Genomic DNA, 19,931 nt, shown 5'->3' on the forward strand with positions numbered 1-19,931 from the left:
AATAACATTTTCTTAATCGGTAGATAATTATTGTTCCAGCCATTCTTGACCTTCCTTTTCCTTCCCCTACATCCTCCTCTCCTTAACTCTTCCCGCTCCCTGCCCCCGGCATCATTTCTAAAATACTTACGGCATTAACCTGTTCTTTTTTCCATCTGATATTGTGATCTGTCGCTGGATGGGATTGATTGATTCAGGATTAGCGGAAAAGTGCATCGGTCTCTGGAATATCTCATTTTTTTTTTAATGAGATAGCTCTGCCCTTCTTCTTTTTTAAATAAATTGAGGGATTTTGTTACTTTCAAACTCCTACTAGGAAATTAAATGGTAGGGCATGTGAGTTGTCAGTGTGTCAGCTTGTTGTTGCACACCGATTGCATTGCTTTCATTAGGCAGCTGTGCTACAAGGTAGGGAAGGCGAAGAGTATTTTAGCATTTTGGCATTTTTTTAAATGAATATTTATGACCAATGTAATCATGTTGTATAGTGGTATAATACTCCCTATGTCTGGGATTAGACCACCTGTAACTGTTGACTACTAAAGAACCAAAGTATATCTGTCCAGAAGTGTTTTTTTTGTTATAAAGGCTGGACCTTTGTTATTTATGTTGCTGCTTACTATCAATATGCTAGAGTCCCTTCAAAAATAAAACTGATGGCAGCAGTGAAGTCCTAGGTGGATTTCTTTTTGTTCAGCCTCTGATATTAGGGGAAGAGAATTTAGTATTTATTTGCTTTTAGGAATTTCCTGTTTATAACTCTTTTCTTACCGTTTTTAATGAAATATTATTTTAATATATTTAAACATCTTAATATTTATCTTATTATTTCTTATTATTTTAGCTATTTTCTTATTATTCTTTTCTTCTTAAATTCTTGTTTTGGTTTCCTGTTTTTGCATATGTCTTGTTCAGAGTAGGCATGATGTCTTTTTAAGATCCTGAGAAAGACATGAACATTCTTGAGCATATTCACAAGTAAACTGTTGATACTTCACAACCTACTAAAGAGGGATCATACAGTTAATTTTGAAGGATGTTTATCTTAAAGTCTAGGACACCAGTGTATGTTGCTGTGAACTGCTGGGCTGAGGTGAAAGGGAAGGTTAAAGAGGAAGCGGAGTTTATTAATAGACTCCTGGATGACAATGGCTTCGCAGTGTGCACGGGCTGACTTTTGCTACGGGACTGGTTGTAAGAGATGAAAGAGCATTTGAGATGAGAAATACAGCAGAGAAAGCAGTATAAGTGAATAATAAACTAAGCACTGCACATTCTGTTATCCTTTAATGTTTTTTCTCTTCTCTCCATCATGCACTTAATAAAAATTTCAAAGTGTTTTCCTAAAATGTTTTTTTTGGGGAAGCATTTAGGTTGAAAGAGACGAAATTGCCTGATAATTTTTGGGAATTAGGAGTAGCTTTTTGATGCTGTTATAAATATTTAGCCTAATTATAAATAATGACTGTAAAAGGTTTGTTTGTATTCATATTCAGGAGCTTTCTTGAACCAAGGGATAGAAGCATTGCATAGCCTCTTGAAATTGTCAGGTCAAAGTAGTTGTCTTGGCATTTCAAAAACACTTGATTTTTTTTTTTTCACAGTGGAAAATTGCATAAGGAACAGGAAATATTGTTGGCTTTACTCAACTATCAAATAGCAAGTGGTGTTTTGTTTGCATATCAGCTAAAACTCAGTAAAACTTTTGTGCTTACTTGTCAGAAAAGCTGGTTTGTTTGTTTTTTGAAAAAACAGACAAAATTTCTGACTTCAGATTTTCATGATCACTTGATTCCAAATATAATTTTAAAGCTTTTTATATTTACTCTAAGTGGTGTTACACCTTACAGTGGGCAAGTATTTAGTCATGAGACACGTTTTCTTCCCTTAATGTGAAAATCTGCTGTTCAGCTTCATTGCTGCTTTAAAAGTCAGTATGTTATGCTAACTTCAAAGACTGAAGCTTTAAGTTCTAATATATTACACTCCTTTTACTTAAAATATCTGTTTCACCACTTTCATAAAAGTGGAGTACAAATAACAAATCAAGTATTTGTCAGATTAAGATGTCAGAGGAGTGAAATAATTTTGAGGGAATCTAAAACCAATTTTTTTTCTAGATCTTACTTTAAAACAGATAGTTGCAGAATTCGTTATAAATAGGGCCATGAAAAAATCACAAATGATAAAAGGGTATGACAAATAGAATTATTAAATAAGTGTTATCTTTATAAAAGTATGTATGGAAAGTAGAGGAAGTGAGGGGGATACTGAAAAGCAATGGACATAGTTTGTGGGAGTTTTTTGGATCTGGTCGCTCTTGGGAAGCTGATCACAGGGTAAGCTGTTAAGCAGGGTAGCAAAACGGTTGCAGATGATAAGAATTAATAGCTGATAGGTAGTGTTGAACAGCTTAATGGCAGCGTGAGATGTGCACTCTTGAGTAGCTCTGGTCCATGCAGTCGCTGAAACGGAACAAGGAGTGCACAGTGACCTGGCAGATTCTGCTGAGAAAATGAATATTTTTATTCTTTCAAGTCATGGGAAAATTTCAGGATGCTTCCCAAGGGTTGTAATTGCTAATGAATTGAGCAGCATTTGGCACAGATAGTAATTTATTGGAGACAGCTGCTAAGGACTGCACTCTATAAAAAGTGGCTTAGAGCAGCCAAACAGGCTACCACGTTGGATATGTGATATGTTCGTGGGGATGTGTAGTAGAAATGAAAGTAAAACATGGATATGTCAGTAAAGATGCTTTGCAAGGAGCAATCAAAGATTTAAAAGAAAATTTTTTTTTAAAAAAAAAGCTTCTAAGCCAGATTACAAAGTATGTGCTCACTAAAGGCAATACTGTGCTTCCACATGATTACATCTGGCACGTAATCAATGCAGCTTGGTTCTAGTTAGCTTTGCTAACTGCGTCGCAGGTAGATGTCAGGTGTTCCTCAGAAAGGTATAAAAATGACTCTGTTCTCAGTACAGAAGACCAAAAGGAGCTTGTACATCTCTTGAAATGACAGAAGACTTGAGAGCTGAGAACAGAATTTGATTGTGGCTGTATTTTTGCGTGAAAGAAGAAAGTAGCAGAACATATGTGGATACAAAATACAGCATGTACTGTAGGTCAATCAGCTGCCGCTTCTTTGTAAAATAGCTGCCGCTTTTCTGTAAACAGTTGAAGTGAGGCAGTAAGCTGACTTGGTCATCCAGAAGATAAGCTGTTTGCAAGGTAGCTCTAGTACAACAAAGCAGGTTGCGCTTACTTTGGAACTGGAGCTTTTGTTAGGTACAAATTTTATCTGACATACGTTTGACTATTTTGCAGAGTTAAAAGAAATCTTTTTTCTGTTTAATGACTGAGATGTAGAGAAATATTCAAATATATATTACTCATATATGTATAAATGAAAGAATATTTGCCCACGGTAAATTTAAATAGAGATTTGTTAATTGTTAATGGGCTTATGAAAGTCACTTTCCAGAGTCAGTTTTAACTTCAATGGACAAGTTATTAAAGGGAGAAGGCATTCTTTTAATTGTTTCATCATAGCTTTTTCAGTATTGCTGTTATATGAGAGGTTTTATTTGGCATGCCAAACTTTCAGGATGTTAAATGCTACTTAAAAAAAAAAAAAAAAAAAAAGGCTCTTTTAGTCCCAAAATAGCTAACGAAGTTTCCTTTTGTGCTAACAATTGTTTTGGTTTTTGACAATGCACCTTTCTAACAATTCAGCTGATAAGTTTCATAGAATATGTATCAAAAGGTCATTTTAAAAGTTTCATTTGAAAGAATGAATTCAGGGTTAAAATCAAGCATGCTTGACTCTTAAAGTTGCCATTTGGAACATCTTGTTCACTTCTGCAGTAGATGTTGTTTGTTTAGTCAGCCTTTTATTTCTAAAACTATTCCTAAAGACCATTGTATCAATAATAATGGCTTTGTTCAGTAAATTATAAATTATTTGAAGCAATAACTATCAAATTGCAATTGGGGGAAGTTCCATAACGGGTATTTAAGCCATCACAGCAATACAAATAATTGAACTTGTTGATGCAATTCCTTTCCCATTTCAACCATAATTTTCTCATTAGGTTTGTATTACATCTGTATCAAACCTTCATCTTTTAAGAGACTTTAATTCATATGCTGTTGTTTCTTTTCCCAGATTGTTTCCCTCAGTAAGTGACGATAAGAATGAATGGACATATATCAAACACCCCTCCCGGTGGATATGGAAGTTATTTTCCTCAAATGAAGTAAGGTTATGCCTTTGATTTTCCTTTTATGAACAAAAAATAGTGTTGTATTTTCTTCTTTACACTTTCATTTTTGATAGAACTATAATTATTAGATCCCATAGGAATAATGCAAAGGCTGCTTCTGTAAAAGAATATGCAGTTTCCAAACCATGTAACCAAACTGACAGATATCATCTGACTGATTTTGTATTAGTGTAAGGGTAAAGCTTTATTACTGAACAGAATCATCTGGAACAGAAAAATTGCCGTAGCCATAGCATACTTATTACATTACTCAGAGAGGTCTTCGTATACCTGACATGTTGTAAGGTTAGCTCTGAGTGAATGCATTTTTATGCATAGAAGTTGAGGCTACCCTTTCCATCTGTGGGAAGATATTCTTTCCCAGTCAACAGAACTGAGCAACTGTTACCTGAAAGTGTTACCTTGTCTGAGATAAGAGAATGCTCCCTTTGTCAGAAGCATGGCACTAGGTTCATTCGCAGCACTGGTGAGAATTGACCTAATCTGATGCCAAAGAACATGCATTCGTGTATGGAGCAGGGCATCTGTGCTGTCATCTGCCTCTCATATTGTTGTCCCTTTACAGTGAGTTTGTATGTGACTCATTCTTGTTGTTACACTGGAAGGATGTTGGATTGCCTTCTCATTTGTGGTAGGCAATGATAGTCCTTTTAAGTCTTTTATGAAAAGCAGTTAAAATTTTTAAAAACAATTAACACTTGTGTATGCAGGATAAAAACCCCAAATCCTACCAAGTCTTTGGCATAGTCAATGATAATAATGATAATGATAATAATGATAATAATATTAATAATAATAATCATCATCATCATCATCATAAATAATAGATATTGATTACTTACATTATGGTAGTATCTATGTGCATACCGCTCCTGCATTGTGCATGATGTTGTATTAATGCAAGAAAAAATAGCTCAGAAGGGCTTCCAGCCTAACTGAAACAAGCTTCATTGTATTCATGGTGCGGAACAAATATCCAGTATCGTTACCTCCGTTAGTAACATTATAGGTGTGTGTAGTCCTACATAAGAGGAGGGGTTTCTTTTTTTTTTTTTTCAATGCCTCTTTCTGTGTGGCAAATACATCTGTACAGAAGTTAACCAGAAATGTTTTTTCTTCCAGTGGCTATGGTTCACCAACGTTTACTCAGGCAGAGAGGGAGCAGAATTCAAGAACGAGTGCAAAAGCTCTTTATGGTAAGGTGGCATAAAGTCTCTAAAGATTTATGTTAAAATTGTTGTTTAAACATTGATTGTGATGTCATGGTGAAAATATTTTATGCATATAAATCTAAAACTGTATGTACATACACATATGTGTGTGTATATACACAAAATTAAAGAATAAAGTGATTTTATTCCTACTAAAACTAAGTAGGCTAGCTAGAAAATGCTTTTATGGTTTACTAAGCAGAGAACTCCCACCTGCTAATTTTTAAGGCAGCAATGTATAAAGCATTTATCACAAAACTAAGAGTGATCCTATAGCTAAGGTATGTACCAGGGAGAAGGCATTCAGGGATCTAGCTGTGCTATAGGTTTGATTCATTACCTGTATCTACACCTGCCTCCCCACCTTTATCTCCTGCTAGCATAAAAGGAATTTACAATATTATTCTTGTTTGACAGAAGGATTTCATGGAGGTTAGATTTGACGTAACGGATTTAGAGCCCTATTTGGCCTGCTATTTTCAACAGGCTTTGTGACTGTCAAATGTGATGCTACTTATAAATGCCTAAACGTTTTTGCACTTACCAACTACAGATGCTAGTATTTGTCTTGGCTGTACACGCTACTCTCTAGCCCATGGCCAAATCGCTGTGGAGGCAGAATGTAGTCATGTTCCTTGCCAGCCAAATTGCACCCTTTCCTGGTCGTCCGCCTCCACTGTGAATACATCCTGCTGATAGCTGTCCTGGTAATGGAAATACAAGCAGCAATGAAGCTGAGAGATCTTCTGCTGTGTAAATCTGTGTCTGTTGTTAAATGCTCTTTTGAAAGTCAGTACAACTGATAAGACTGGAAGAATGAGGTTTGCAGTGAGAACGCAGTCCTGTGCAGGACCTCTCACACCTCAGCCTGCTCTCCCTTGTTGCATCTACCACCTCTTCTGCAGGTTAACAAACTGGAAAGCTCAGAGAGTAGTGGCTAGTAACTGCAACATCCTTAGTAGTAACTGATCTTTCCTCCCTGCTGTTTTGGGTGGAGTGATGGCTGGGAGTGACCTCGGGAGTTAAGGGAGTGAGGGCAGGATGCTTTGTGGCATTAGAACAGCGTTAACTTTGCCCTTGGAAAGATGGAGCCTTCAGGCCTTGAGTTGGGTTACTCACCCACGAGCACACGAGAAGACCTTTGTTGTACTGTTGCCTTGTTGGCTTTAGAACTGCTTTGAAATTCATGAGACTAAAAGCCTAAGAAGGAGATGGGAGGTCTCTTAGCTTTGTGTCCTCTGAAAAGAGGAGTGGTGTGAAAAAGCCGATGTGGTTTGGTGGCTGAAGGCACTGTGCTCGAGTAGTGTGAAGGTCCGCTTCTAGAAAAATCAGCTAAGACAGAAGTAGAAAGCATTTGAAACATTTGTCATTTAAAAATGATGTGACGTGTGAATCATTCTAAGTTTAAATTTATCTTTTTTAGTGGTATGCTACAAAAGTGAGTCATTTGACATAATATTAAAGGCAGGTACTGCAAATGAGGAAAATTCTGAAGTGATTGTTTCAAACAGTGATTTCTGCTTCCTGTATGGGTTCACTGGACAAACTGATTGCACATGTCGACAGAAAGAGTAGGTGGTAACAGAAACCAGCAAGAGACATTGAGAAAAACTCTTAGCAGATTATCTCTTATGAGATGTTATGAGTGAAGTGAAGATCTTGGATTCAATTGCTTCCAAGCACAGTAAAGACTAAAAACATTATTATTATTATTGTTGTTATTGTTGTTGTTGTTGTTATTATTATTATTAATGTGCATATATATATGTGTGTATGTGTATAGACGCATGTATATGTCATGTCATGATGTTTATGTCTTGAGACCCAGTGCTGAGGTGGTTCATGATTCTTCAGTCCTTTGGTCATCAGGCAGAAGGTTGATCACAGTGCCAGTGGGAAAGGAGGCTGGAGTTTTAGTGGTGTTACAGACAGTTCAGTTAAAAACTAGACCGGAGCCATCGCTATCTCTTATGTGGTTATCCGATAGCAAAAACTTCCTTGCAACTGCCTTTTTTCCTGTGTCAATCTCTTTGTTTTCACTCATTTCCTTCCTGAAAGGAACTGTTTTCTATTTGCATGATAAATCTCTCACTGAACTGGGAGGGAAGATGCCCTCTACACATTCTTATGGGTTTTATTTCATTATTTAGTTTCTGGGCATTCCATCTGAAATGGATTTTGGCTCGTACGGTCATCTGTTGTTCTAGCATTGGGCTTCTCCATCTGTCTTCTGCAGCTCTGCCTGGGGGGAGACGTGCAGCGTCGGTCAGCGTCAATAGCCAGGGCTGTGCTGGGGGTTTGCCAGTGGGTGACAAAGTGTGGAGCAGCCCCGTTCCCCAGGAGCAGCGAGCTAGTGGTTCGCTCCAAATTATTAGATTATTGTACGGCACAGATGTTACTAAAATTGTCTTCACACTGCATCAGAAAAGACTAGGTGTTTATACATTGTGTTTATACTCTCATGGCTGTGATTAGGTGCGAGTAGTGAAATTGTATCTGTACTTTTGCATTGCTCAAATACCTCATTCAGAGCAAGAACTGTAGTGTAATAAATTCAAGGAAATCACAAGCAGATCATAGACTAGGTAAACGAGTCCATTAAAAGAAGCCATCCATGTAACATGCTTGTGTTATTTGATACTCAAATGTATTAAAATGACAACTGACTTCTAAACAATACACTTTCTCTGATAGCTAGTTCCACACAGCCATCGGGGAGAAGCTTGTGGCACAAATCTCTGAAAGTGATAGTGTTTGCTCCTCTCTTAATGAGATTTGCTTTGAACTCAAGTTTTGACCTCCCTGGATGTGTAGGTCATGTCTCCTGCACTTGCTCTCAGTCGCAAGTTGAGTTTTTCCAGCTGCTGCAATACATTCTTAAAGGGGTGTCAGCAATCAGTCCAATGCAAGCCATAAATATACAGTAGTAAGCTAAGTATTGGGCTTTTCTGCTTGATGATGTGTGGTAATAATTTATACTGTCACTCCAGGATTCACAGGACAGCTTGTGAGGGCGACTCTTAATCCATCTCTACATGGATTACTATCAGATTTCAGAGCTTTGTCTCTTTGTGCATTGTACAGAGATTTTCCAGTTTGGCTATGGCAGGGGAAGGTGGGATCTCCTTCTTTGCAGTATCATAACCATAGTGCTGATAACATTTATTACATCTGGCCTATGCAATTATTTGTAAGACATCAGTGGAAGCCTAGGCATCCGAATTCCTCATTCCTGTTTTAGGCTTTTAGGAACTGAAAATTTGTTGTGCCTAAAGGTATCATAGCCCTAACTAGCACCACCCATGCTTCATGTCATCTGTTAAGACCCAGACTGAGATCTTTTGCTTGTGGTAAGAATTGTCCCTGCCTAGATAAAGAATTAGATTTCTCTTGCTGTGATACATTTCTCAGTGTGGTCTTCTGGACAGTGGCACAGAGCGAGGCTACAGTAGAGTTTATTAAGCAGCTTTCTAATTTGCCACATTGCTGCACCCTCTTCCAGTTGAAAAATGGGTGAGACAGGAATCTAACTTTAGCTATGTCAGGTTCTGTTCATAGCTCTGCCTCAAGGGACCTTGGGCCACCCTGGTGTTTCTGTCTGAAACTGTGGAGTAGTTACCTTTCCAAAGTATGAAATGGTCCTTCACAGAAATAACTGGGGAGAGCACAGAGTTCTTAGTGTAGGGAGGGCAAGGAAGAGAATGAGCGATGGCAGTCTCAAGTCTTATTTGTCTGTGTTGTGCACTGTCTAGTCTGTTCTCGGCTTGGCTAAAAGTCTTTGGTCAAGAGGTCTTTTTGTGTCTTCCAGTGTTTTGGCTGCTTCCAAATTTGGTATGAAATCAGTACCTTTTTACATCTTTTTGAAACCAGAAACATGGTCCATTCCTGATGACTGGCAAATTCAGTAAGTTCACAAAGACATGAATAGCAGTAGCATCTCTCCACATGAGACAGCGGGAACAGTATTTGTTTCTGTGGATCAATGTATGTGTTCATTTGAAAGGTTTAGTAGCTAGCAGATCTTACAGTCAGGACCTATGAGTGTAATGCTGTGCTGCTTTTAAGTTTATTGCCTTTGCCTTGTGAGGGATTTTATTTTGCACAAATTCCTCTGGGTTGCATTTGCTATAGATTGTGATTAGGAGTTTAACTTAAGTGTCTTCTGCCATGATCCTTTTTTATTTTTATTTTTTCCTTTATCAGAGGGAAAGTGCTTTAGGTAAATTGTGCGCAGCATATCAGCAGGGTTTGAGCTAACTGTGGTATTAAGGCTGCACTGTATTTTACATGTTGGATGTGAGCTACAGTAAGTAGAGTAAACAGAAAAAACTCAATAGTTTTGATAGTTTTATTCATCCTTTGATAGTTTTATACATCCTATCTGGAAGTCTCTGTTGCAGAATTTTGCTTTAGCTTCAATAACTCTTCATGCATGAAGGGACCCATAAGAGGCTGAGACTGATCGGGAGGATTAGGAGAGTGAAATGAGCATACAAAACATTATTTTTTTTCATTGTCAGGGGTTGACCCCAGCCAGCAACTAAGGACCTACCCAGATGCTTGCTCATTCCCCCGTCTCCTTCCTGTAGCAGGATAGGGGAGAGAATCAGATCAAGATAAAGACAGCTTAATAAGTGAAGGGAAAAAAACTGAAAAAAACCCCGAGTAATGCAAAGGCAATCACTCGCAACCCCCCACAAGCAGACCAATGCCCAGACAGTCTCTGAGCAAGGGCTACTTTGGGAAGACTACCCACCAGTTTTATTGCTGAGCAGGGCATTGTACAGTATGGAATATCCCTTTGGTCAGTTGGGGTCAGCTGTCCCAGCTGTGTCCCCTCCCAGCCTCTTGTGCACCCCCAGCCTAATCGCTGGGGTGGCAGAGTGAGAAATAGAGAAGGCCTTGGCACTGTTCAGCAATAGCTAAAACATCCCTACGTTATCAACACTGTTTTGGTCACAAATCCAAAACGCAGTACCACACAGGCTGCTGTGACAAAAATTAACTCCATCCCAGCCAGACCCAGTACGTTCAGTAAGTCAGCAAATTCTGTTGCTCGTTTTCAGTAGTAGGGTATGAGTTACTTACATTTGAAGATCATGTAATAAGTCAAGAGACATTTTCAGGGTTTCTGTAAAAGCAGTCAGTTTAATATTGATGAATAATAATCAGCCACTTTGATATGTGAAAGAGTTGAGGAGATGGAAGCTACATTTCCAGAAGAATGGCAATGGGCAACTCTATGTGCTCAGATATATCTGACATCAAAGTGGAAATGTGGAAGTGTTGTAGGAAGAAGCAGCAGACACTTGTGTCATCTGGGTAGAGAAGGACACGGAACAAGTTTGCAGGCTTATATCAATTTTGCTAGAAGTTCAAGGCAGTGGAGCACATCAGCAGAAGGGGGTGCAAAAGAGTTTGTGTCCTCTTTTCTGAGGGCAAGGTGAGAACTTGCAGAGGTTTGTAGGTAGAATCTGGGACATCAGCCAGGCACTAGGAGAAAGCAGAGGCTGAGATTTTGTTGTGAGCTACTGGCAAAAACCATGGGAAAGGGGATGCATTCTAGATGCCAGTCTTTTTTTTTTTTTTTTTTTTTTTTTTCTTTTCTTTGTGTTATGTTCATATTATCATGAGGGGACTTTATTCATTCAACATCATGTGTTATGTTCGTATTATCATGAGGGGACTTTATTCATTCTTCCTTCAGTGCAATTTATGCCGGGCAGCCAAGAAAACTATCTCTCAGGGAGCCTGGGTTATTAGCAGCTGGGCTGACCCTGTATGGGAAAGGAGACCCACTTTCTAACTATTGAATTGTAAAAGGGTTGAAAAACAAACGTTGAGGAAAAACCCTTCCAGAAGCAATGGAAGAATTTTGCCTGTTGTTGGGTACTTATTAGAAGATGTATTTTGAAGAGTGAATAATTTCAGGATGGAGCGGTTACCCATAGTATCTACCTCCAGCTCCTCTATAGCAGTGTTGAATACATTCACAGCTGCTATAGGCCATTTCTTAGCTCATCCAAAACCAAGTAAAAGTTGCAGCACTGAGCAGTAATTAAGAGCCCGTGAGGTACTCTCTCTTTTGTTTGGTTTGGTCTGTAACCGCAACAAGACTTGGAAGTCTCCCTAGTTTAGTTTGTATGCTTCATTGCAGAGTTTAGATTGCTTCACTTTCTTGGACTCCCAGAAAAGGGAGTCTCCAAGTCTGCGTAAGTGACATACATTACATGGTGTTTTTGGTAGAAGGGCCAAGATAACAAAAAACAGTGGTTGATGGCCCATGCCTGTCAGTGCTTAAGACACATTTGGACAATGCCCTTAGTAACATGCTTTAACTTTTGGTCAGCGCTGAAGTGGTCAGGCAGTCGGACTAGATGATCATTGCAGGTTCCTTCCAACTGAAATATTCCATTCCATTCCGTTCCATTACACATGATAACTTGGATCTCTAGCAGGTTCTAATGATTGTTCTACCTGCATTAAGGAAATAAATAGGTAAATAGGAATTGTTGCTGACCTCAGTATGGACCGTCAGTTGTTGTGCTGACCATACTTTTTGTTTATTAACACAAACACAAATTGACTTTTGCTAATGGGAAATTTTATTGAAATTCTTGTTGCTATTCTGTTGTAATTAAGAATGCAGAACTTGAGGGGCTCTTCTTGGCTCTCAAGTGTAGGCAACCACAGATTTTATTAGCATTCAGAAAGCTCTATTTCTTATATAAACACTATTGTTCTCACCATGACAGTGTGTTGAAAATCTTGCCATCGTGTCTATTGTGAGTGTTAGGGCTGCTCTGTGGAAGAGGATGTGTTAATCAGTGCTACAAATGGTTTTGGATATCCTGTCTTAACACAGGACAAAATTTCTGTGAAGCAGAGCAAAGTATCTCTTGCAAAAGTTACTCTCTCCTTAATTCCTTTGGAACCTCTACATATCCTTTGTTTATTTAAAACAACTCTAACTATTATTGTTTGTGGGATTTATAAACCTTACAGTGGATGTAAAATTTCTTATCCTGGTTTAATTTGATATCATTAAAAAAAAAAATACTTTTGTTCACCTAAAAAAAGATAATGACAATCAAAGCTGAATATTTGATGCATTGTTAATTGAGATGAGTGAATTTTTTTTAAAGCATATATTCTTTCTTCCTGAACAGCATTTAACTATCATTTACAGTCCATAACAGAAGACTGTTAACTGATCCCCTTGGAGATGCAAATAATTCTATGGGGTTAAACTAGATCCTTTTTTTTAATTCCCTTTTTTTGTTAGGAACAGATGGACTTTACTTCTTCAGATCATCATCCAAACAAAAAAAGAAAGGTAGCAAATCAGACAGTACTGCTTTACTGACTGTTTTGTTGGGGTGTGCATATGTGTGTGTGTCTATTGCGGTTAAAAAGAAAATCAATGAAAAAAAACCCGAACACTTTGAGTGACATGCTGCAAAAGCAGAAATAGTCGTTACAGTTGGAATCAATGCAGATCCTCTGCCCTGGCATTTCAGAACAATGGATAATTAACTTGAGACATCTATTTTAAAATATTCACGCACCTAGTTAAAAATTCTGATAATCCATGGGGTTCTTGAATTTGCCTGATTGCACTGCACACTCCTCTTGCTAAAGCAAACTGAGTAGCTGCTGTACGGTAGCAGGATGGCTCTGTTGCATGAGCAGTGTTTGTCATCATGGGAGAGGGGGCTTCAAGGCAGCAAGGGATTTCAGAAACTGTATCGTCTTTCATGAAAGTCACTGAGAACTGGAGAGATAAATGGGTGTGATTATAAAAGGTGACACATACTTCTACAAGTGACACCTGTAAGTGAGAGCACTGCTGTATCTGTTGGCACCTGAAATTCCTGTCTGAAGGAACCCTGGTCATGGAAGAGCCTTTTACTGTGTGGCTTTTATGGTGTCCTCACTGCAGATCTCTGTATGTCACAGATCATGTGCTTGGTAGTAGTCAGCACTTTTTTTTATTTTGCAAAAAGTAACTTATCTTTCATGTCAACAGAATCACACACTTTTATTTCGCCCCCAAGTACTCAGAGTATGGTAAAATTGATGGATTTTGTATGTACATCAGGTACTTTCCTTCTGAACAAAATCAAACTGCCTATTTTACTTGAAGATCAGAAATCAAGTTGTTTAATGAAATGGAGAGAAAAGAATTGCTAGTTGCAGAGTTTCCTTGGACCACCCTCAGCCGAGTCTCCTAGTGACTTCCTTCCTTAGGCAAAGCTCCTGGTGTTCCAGGTCGGGCCCGTAAGAGGTTATGGTGAAAAAAGAGAAAAACCCTCCAAATGTTCCATTCAATTGTTCTTCCACTAAAGTTGAAAAGTTTTCGTTAGTATTCATCTGAATTCATTATTTTGTGGTGTGGGTGTGTGTCGTGTTTTCAACTTGCATTTTCCCTTCCCTCCTCTCCCGGTTTGATATTAATCTATTGTATGGAGTAAAAGGCAAATGATGTTTCTGATTTTGCAGCATTGTGTTTTGTTCAGCTGAAAAATATTTCTGTTTAGAGGTATTTGGTGTGTATTTTTTTTTACCCCTTTCCACACATATTTCTACATTAGTAATTCATCAAATTGAAAATGTTAGGAAGAAATAAAGGATAAGTCAGGTCTGGTTTGTGTGTGGCTTTGTTGTTTTGCAGATGTAGCATGTATATCAGAAAATACTTATGCTTTCAAGTGCATTCATACGAATTCAATAAGCCTGATGCTGGTTAACCTATCGCTACCAAAGTGGCAAGTCAGTGATTTTAATAATCAGGTTTTCCAATGAAGCGTTTTCAGTCAGAACACTGCTCCCCTCCAGTGTCCTGACTCACTGTGACGAGAGAACTGGCTTTTGTTTGCACCCACCGGCTCTCTCTTAACATCGTTGATGTAAGTATGATCCTTGTGCTGGACTATGTGGGGGTGAAGGCTTTTTTCTGTTGAAATACAGAAATTATCAGCAGCTCATCTTCTGCTTTCATGTATACAACTAGTCTTAAGTGTCTCTGAGACATATTCAAAACAACATGATAAAAAGTTGAATGAATAATTATTCTTTCTTTTCCTCCCATCTTTAGAACAAAGAAAGAATTATGCACGAGACAGTGCCAGCAGCATATCCGAAACTTCGCAGTATCACGTAGAGGTGAGATGAGGAGCGATGTACCAATTATAGCTTTCAGTTACATGCAGTTATTTTTGCCTACATGGTTTTTGAGGATACATATGCTTGAAGGCATATACATCTTCCAAAATATCCTGCCAGCCTGAGGTCACTTCAGAATAGATTACACTGAAATGTCTCAAATTCTATAACTCTGCCATAATGAGCTGAAATTTTGATGTAGAAGAATGTAAGCAAAGTTGTGTGTAGTTTGGCAAACGGACAGGACTTCTCAATGGGATATCAATTCGACGTGTTATGCTGCCCTGTCTCTGAACCTGGCTTGTTGCAAGGATGAGGCAGAGCTGAAAAACCCTGTGCTGTTGGCGAGGCACACTGGATGATATTTAAAATTAATACTTTGATCAGTTATAATCAGTAGAGGTGACAGAATATTCAGAAAGAGCTGAGCATTAACCCCTAAGAGCCCCAGTTAGCCTACTATGTAGTAGTTAAACAACTATATTCTGCCTGCACAAATTCTTCCCCAGTGCAAAGTGCAAAGTATGTTACTTCCTGTCTCAAGCCGCTTTGCAGAATTACTGCATGCTGCTGTCATATTTTATCCAGGAGTAGATACATTTAAAATATTCAGCAAAGTAAACCTGGGTGCCCATACATAGCCTGTTAAGTGCTTTTGGATGCAATGCCTCATTCCGTAGTCTTACTTTGGCACAAACTTTCTCCCACTGCTGTCAGACCACTGTCGTGGGTTAAGCCAAGTCTTGCAAATACCATAGATTCTCAGCTCCATTTTGCTGGGTTTTACATTAGCTGTAAATTGTGAGATCACATGCAAAAGAGTCTTAATTTCAAGCACTTCTATGCTATGATCAGCTTGCAAATGAATACTTGTGTTGCTTCTAATTGTCTGTCTATTTTTCTTTGGTTTCTCCATAACGGTTTTGGTACTGTACTGGCATAAATATCAGTACTTGTCTAGGCATTCCTGTGTGAGCAGCCAGTAGAGAGTTTGTTTCACTTCTTTTAAACAAATTGATTATAGGCAGCTTATATCTACTCTCTTGTCTGTCATTACCAATTGCTGTTATCCTGTAAAAGAAGAAAGCACAATTAATTATTTTTTTCTTTTTTTTTTTAAGTTATTTAGAAGATAGATGTGCAAGTATATATTAAAATTGGTTCAGCTTGAATGAGTGTAACCAGGTCTCCAGTAAGAATGTGAAGCTGGATTTATGCCTGGATAAAATGAAATAATTTTAGGGGTTGTCTTGCGTGGTTGGCATGTTGAAGGAGAAATTGTCAAAACTATAATGATAGGGAAGCTGGTTGAGATGATGTCTGTGAGGCAATATTTAATTTCTAGACCATTAATTGAGTCTGGAGAACATTCCAAGTTGATGGTGAGCAAAAGTAGTTAGTATACTACATTTCTACTGTGATCCACATAAAAGAAGCAACTAGCCTGTCCATAAGGTATCCCAGTCAGATGCCAGCCCGTCATGGTTGCCACCAGCGTGCTAGCTGGCAGCTCTGGAAGAGATGAGGACACTCCAGGTCAGGGTGGTGGTGGAGCTACGTTGGCAGGGTGTCTCTGGGAAGCTTCTGCTGACGCTTCTTGGATTCAGCTTGCCAAGAGAGACAGGTTTTCACTCCTCAAGAAAGCCAATTAAATACTCAGGGTTTAATTTTAGCTTTGACACCTGAAAGATCTCAGAATATGCCTTCAAGTCTAACCACTTACTGTAGTGAGGAAATGACAGAGGATGACAAACAGTGAGTTACAAAAATCAGTTGACTTAAAATGACATTGTGGACTAAAGAACCTCTCTTATGGCTTATTGGTGGGATCTGTCATATACAAAGGCACTTTTATTCATGAATAATTTGTATTGCTGTTTCCTGGCGGTTTGAATACTGACACTGCTGAGCAATAGGGAAAATTACAATTTTTTTTTTTTTTTTTTTAAATTTACATCCCATTCACTAGCACTTGACCACCTTTGTTCTGGACCGAAAAGAGGCAATGATTACAGTAGATGATGGAATAAGGAAGCTGAAATTGCTGGATGCCAAAGGCAAAGTGTGGACTCAAGATATGATTCTTCAAGTGGATGACAAAGCTGTCAGTTTGGTGGACTTGGAATCAAAGGTAAGATCTGTGAGTGGCAGTCTCATTTTCAGAGAGAGAAAAAGGGAACGGGCAGAAAAATGATGTATGTGAGATTTGGTATTTTAATTAGCTTATTATCACTTTCCCTTTTTAACTCACGCAGCTTTTCTGAGATCAGGCTGCTGTATAGTAAGGTGGTGTTTTGTGTTTGATTTTTTTTTTTTCCTCTTCCGGCAGAATGAACTGGAGAATTTTCCTTTAAGCACAATTCAGCATTGCCAAGCTGTGATGAATGCATGCAATTACAATTCAATTCTTGCATTAGTATGTAAAGAACCAACCCAAAACAAGCCTGATTTGCATCTTTTCCAATGTGATGAGATTAAGGTAAGGTAGTAATGGAGATCTGCTGTGATTTATTTGAATAGGGGAAATTTTACAAACTGGCAAATTCAGTGGGTAAAATCAAATGGGCTGATTCATAGAAAATAATTCTGTTCTTTTATTCTTATAAATAGGTTTTAAGTTTAGTGCATTATAATATCAATACTACTTATAGTACGTTAGTACATGTAGCAGAGTATGTCTTGCAACAGAGTAGTCCTGTATGTAAACTGAATCATTAGTGCATGTGCAAATATCTTGTTACTGTAAATATTGATTCTTGGGATCTGTAGCTGTTCATTTAGGTTTGCAAATGAGTAAAGCTCTGGAATACCTATATGGTTTACATTCACACTTCTGAAGAAAGTAGTGTAAAATAGTTTAAGTTATCTCAGATTTATCTTATAATCTGCAAAGAACTCGTCCGAGCCCTGAGTCTTACTTAGTCTTTCCCCTTTTCCTGCTCTTTTTGTCACTGAACAGTTAAACCTTCTCTACATTCCCACCTCTCTGCATCTCTGCTCTGCTGGAGAGATAATGAAAAGGAAAATATTACTTGCAGGAGGGGCAAAACAAGGAAAGAGATTGTTTATCTCTAATTAAAATATTTCCTTCAAGCATAAATAAATTTTTTTAATGTATTCTGCAATACTTCTGTATTTCCAGGATTATAAATTTTAATTTCTGTTAGTTACTCTATATAATTTGTATTTCTTTAAATTCCAATTGATAATGTCATGGGGATTTTTTAATTCCTTTGTAGTAGTTCATATCATTGTCTTAAAACAACAGATTGTTAATCACATTGTGCAACTGTTTTGAAATTGGTATAGTGAGAGTGGTGTGAAGATGACTGGCTAATTGTGTGATTAGTTGCACAGAATTTACTGTTTCAGTGGAAATTGGGATCGTGTGAGAAGTTCAGGTGTCATTATGTTAAATAATGCAGGGATCCTTGTTGAGCTCTGGTTGGACCCAGCTTCCCAAAGTGCAGAGTTTGCCTGTTCAGACTTTCATCTTTTGAAGTTGTTTCTCTGTGTATAATTAAAAATGCAGAGCACATAAGGATGACTTGGAAGTCTAGGATCCCCTTTTTCTTCCGAGATATTTTTTGAGTCTGTGACCATACCCTAGCTTTTGTTCCTTACCCATGAGACTTGGCTGGTTTTGAAAGGTTAGGTCTTTCTCCCTTGCCTTTTTCCTGCTTTTGATTAGAAGTTACCATAAGCCTCAGGAGCCTCTGCAATAAAAAATTAGTGAAAATCAATAATATTTGGGGCATTCAATATTTTCTAGACAAAAAATTGTTAAATAATAAATATCAAGAGTATGATTAATGGAATTCTTCTGCATTTAAGTTCCTCAAATCCCTTAAATTTTTTTCTATTAATTCTTTAACCTTAATGTATCCCTCGTCCATATTCTGTAGTGCAATTCATTATAGGCTGAGAAGTCCTTTAATCCCCTTGGATCCTAAATTCAACAAAGTCTTCTGGTCCCAGCAGAAGTTACATATTCCTTCCAAAAAGTTACATACTTCTCCATTATGCAGGTACTAAGAAAGACTTGGGCCTTGTAAAGTGAGCTGGACGCTGACAGATCTGGGCTTTGACAGCCTGTGTAGGAAATTAATTTGTCATCTGAAGACGCGTAACACAGCATTCTAAATCCTACGAGAAGCCATGACCTATTTAACGCAAGATCTGTTAAAATAATGCCTTAGACATGCATCCAAATTTCACTTGTGGGCCACTGGTGGAGGCAGACTGCAGCTAGGAAGAGGCAGGAACCTACAGATTAGGAAATGTTCTGAAAAATTAATCTTCTATTAAATCAAAGAGAAATTGGAGGCTATTGTTGTTTCTTAAAGGAAGCTGTATTGCTACAAGTTACTTTCCTAATCATTTATGCTGCTGCTATCTGTAGTATTAATGCTGCTACTATCTATAGTAGATTTTTTTTATAGTATGTCTTTCCTCTAACGTGCCTGAGAAAAACAAAAATGACGTACGTGGAGGGGAAAAAATAGCTTATTCAGTAATGGTTGACTTGAGATAATTACAGCTGTTCAGACAAATTTGGTATCTAGATGACATACTCATCTGATGATAATGTTTGAGACTGGAACAGTGACAAAAATACCCACTCTCAGACAATGGCATTGTGTGTTTCTTCGTTCTGTTTATGTGTAAAATAATTTATCCCAGAACTTTTAAATAAATGGGATTTGATAAGGGATTCTGGAATCTAAAGATGCCCTAAAAAAAAGTACATAAGGAGATACAGCTGATAACTGATGGTTTCTGCTTCTGTCTCTTTAGGCTAGCTTTATTCATGAAGATATTGAAAGTGCAATCAGTGACAGCAAGAGTGGGAAACAAAAGAAGAGGCTTGAAACACTGAGGTAAAAACCTAACTTCTTGGCAGTATATAGGATCACCAAATAGTGTTACAGCATTCAGAAGCTCTCCAAGTCTGACTGCTGTTTTTACTCTTTATTGCTAGTTGATAATATCTTTCCAAAACCACGTGTAAAGGCCTTGCTTTAATAATTATCTCAAGGTCTCTCAATTTATAGCATCACTCTTACCTTTCCCAGTTCCACCTTAGTGACAGGAACAGCTGACATCCATACCACTTGCCAGAAAATAGCATTGCACATCTCAGTTCTGCATAAGGGTCGAGTAGTTCAGAATTTAAATTAAAAACATAAATGCCCCATAACGCCAAGTAAATAAGATTATGATAAAAGGTTTTGGGATCTAAAGATGTTAAATAAAACAGCAACTGAA

At 38.0% G+C, this 19,931-nt stretch overlaps 1 protein-coding gene across 3 annotated transcripts in view; it reads left to right on the forward strand.

Moving 5' to 3' along the window:
* The window catches only part of EPS8 (EGFR pathway substrate 8, signaling adaptor), a 135,653-nt gene that overhangs the window by 76,877 nt on the left and 38,845 nt on the right, over positions 1-19,931 (forward strand). For all 3 annotated transcript variants that reach the window (XM_082309116.1, XM_082309118.1, XM_082309117.1), the window contains exons 3-8: positions 4,170-4,260; positions 5,410-5,483; positions 14,596-14,663; positions 16,633-16,794; positions 16,993-17,142; positions 19,461-19,543. In XM_082309116.1, the coding sequence (XP_082165242.1) occupies positions 4,199-4,260; positions 5,410-5,483; positions 14,596-14,663; positions 16,633-16,794; positions 16,993-17,142; positions 19,461-19,543 (599 nt within the window). In that variant the 5' untranslated portion in view covers positions 4,170-4,198. The remainder of the gene's footprint in view (positions 1-4,169; positions 4,261-5,409; positions 5,484-14,595; positions 14,664-16,632; positions 16,795-16,992; positions 17,143-19,460; positions 19,544-19,931) is intronic.

The sequence above is a fragment of the Platalea leucorodia genome (assembly GCF_965183815.1).
Source record: "Platalea leucorodia genome assembly, chromosome: 4".
NCBI classification, from domain to species: Eukaryota; Metazoa; Chordata; class Aves; order Pelecaniformes; family Threskiornithidae; genus Platalea; species Platalea leucorodia.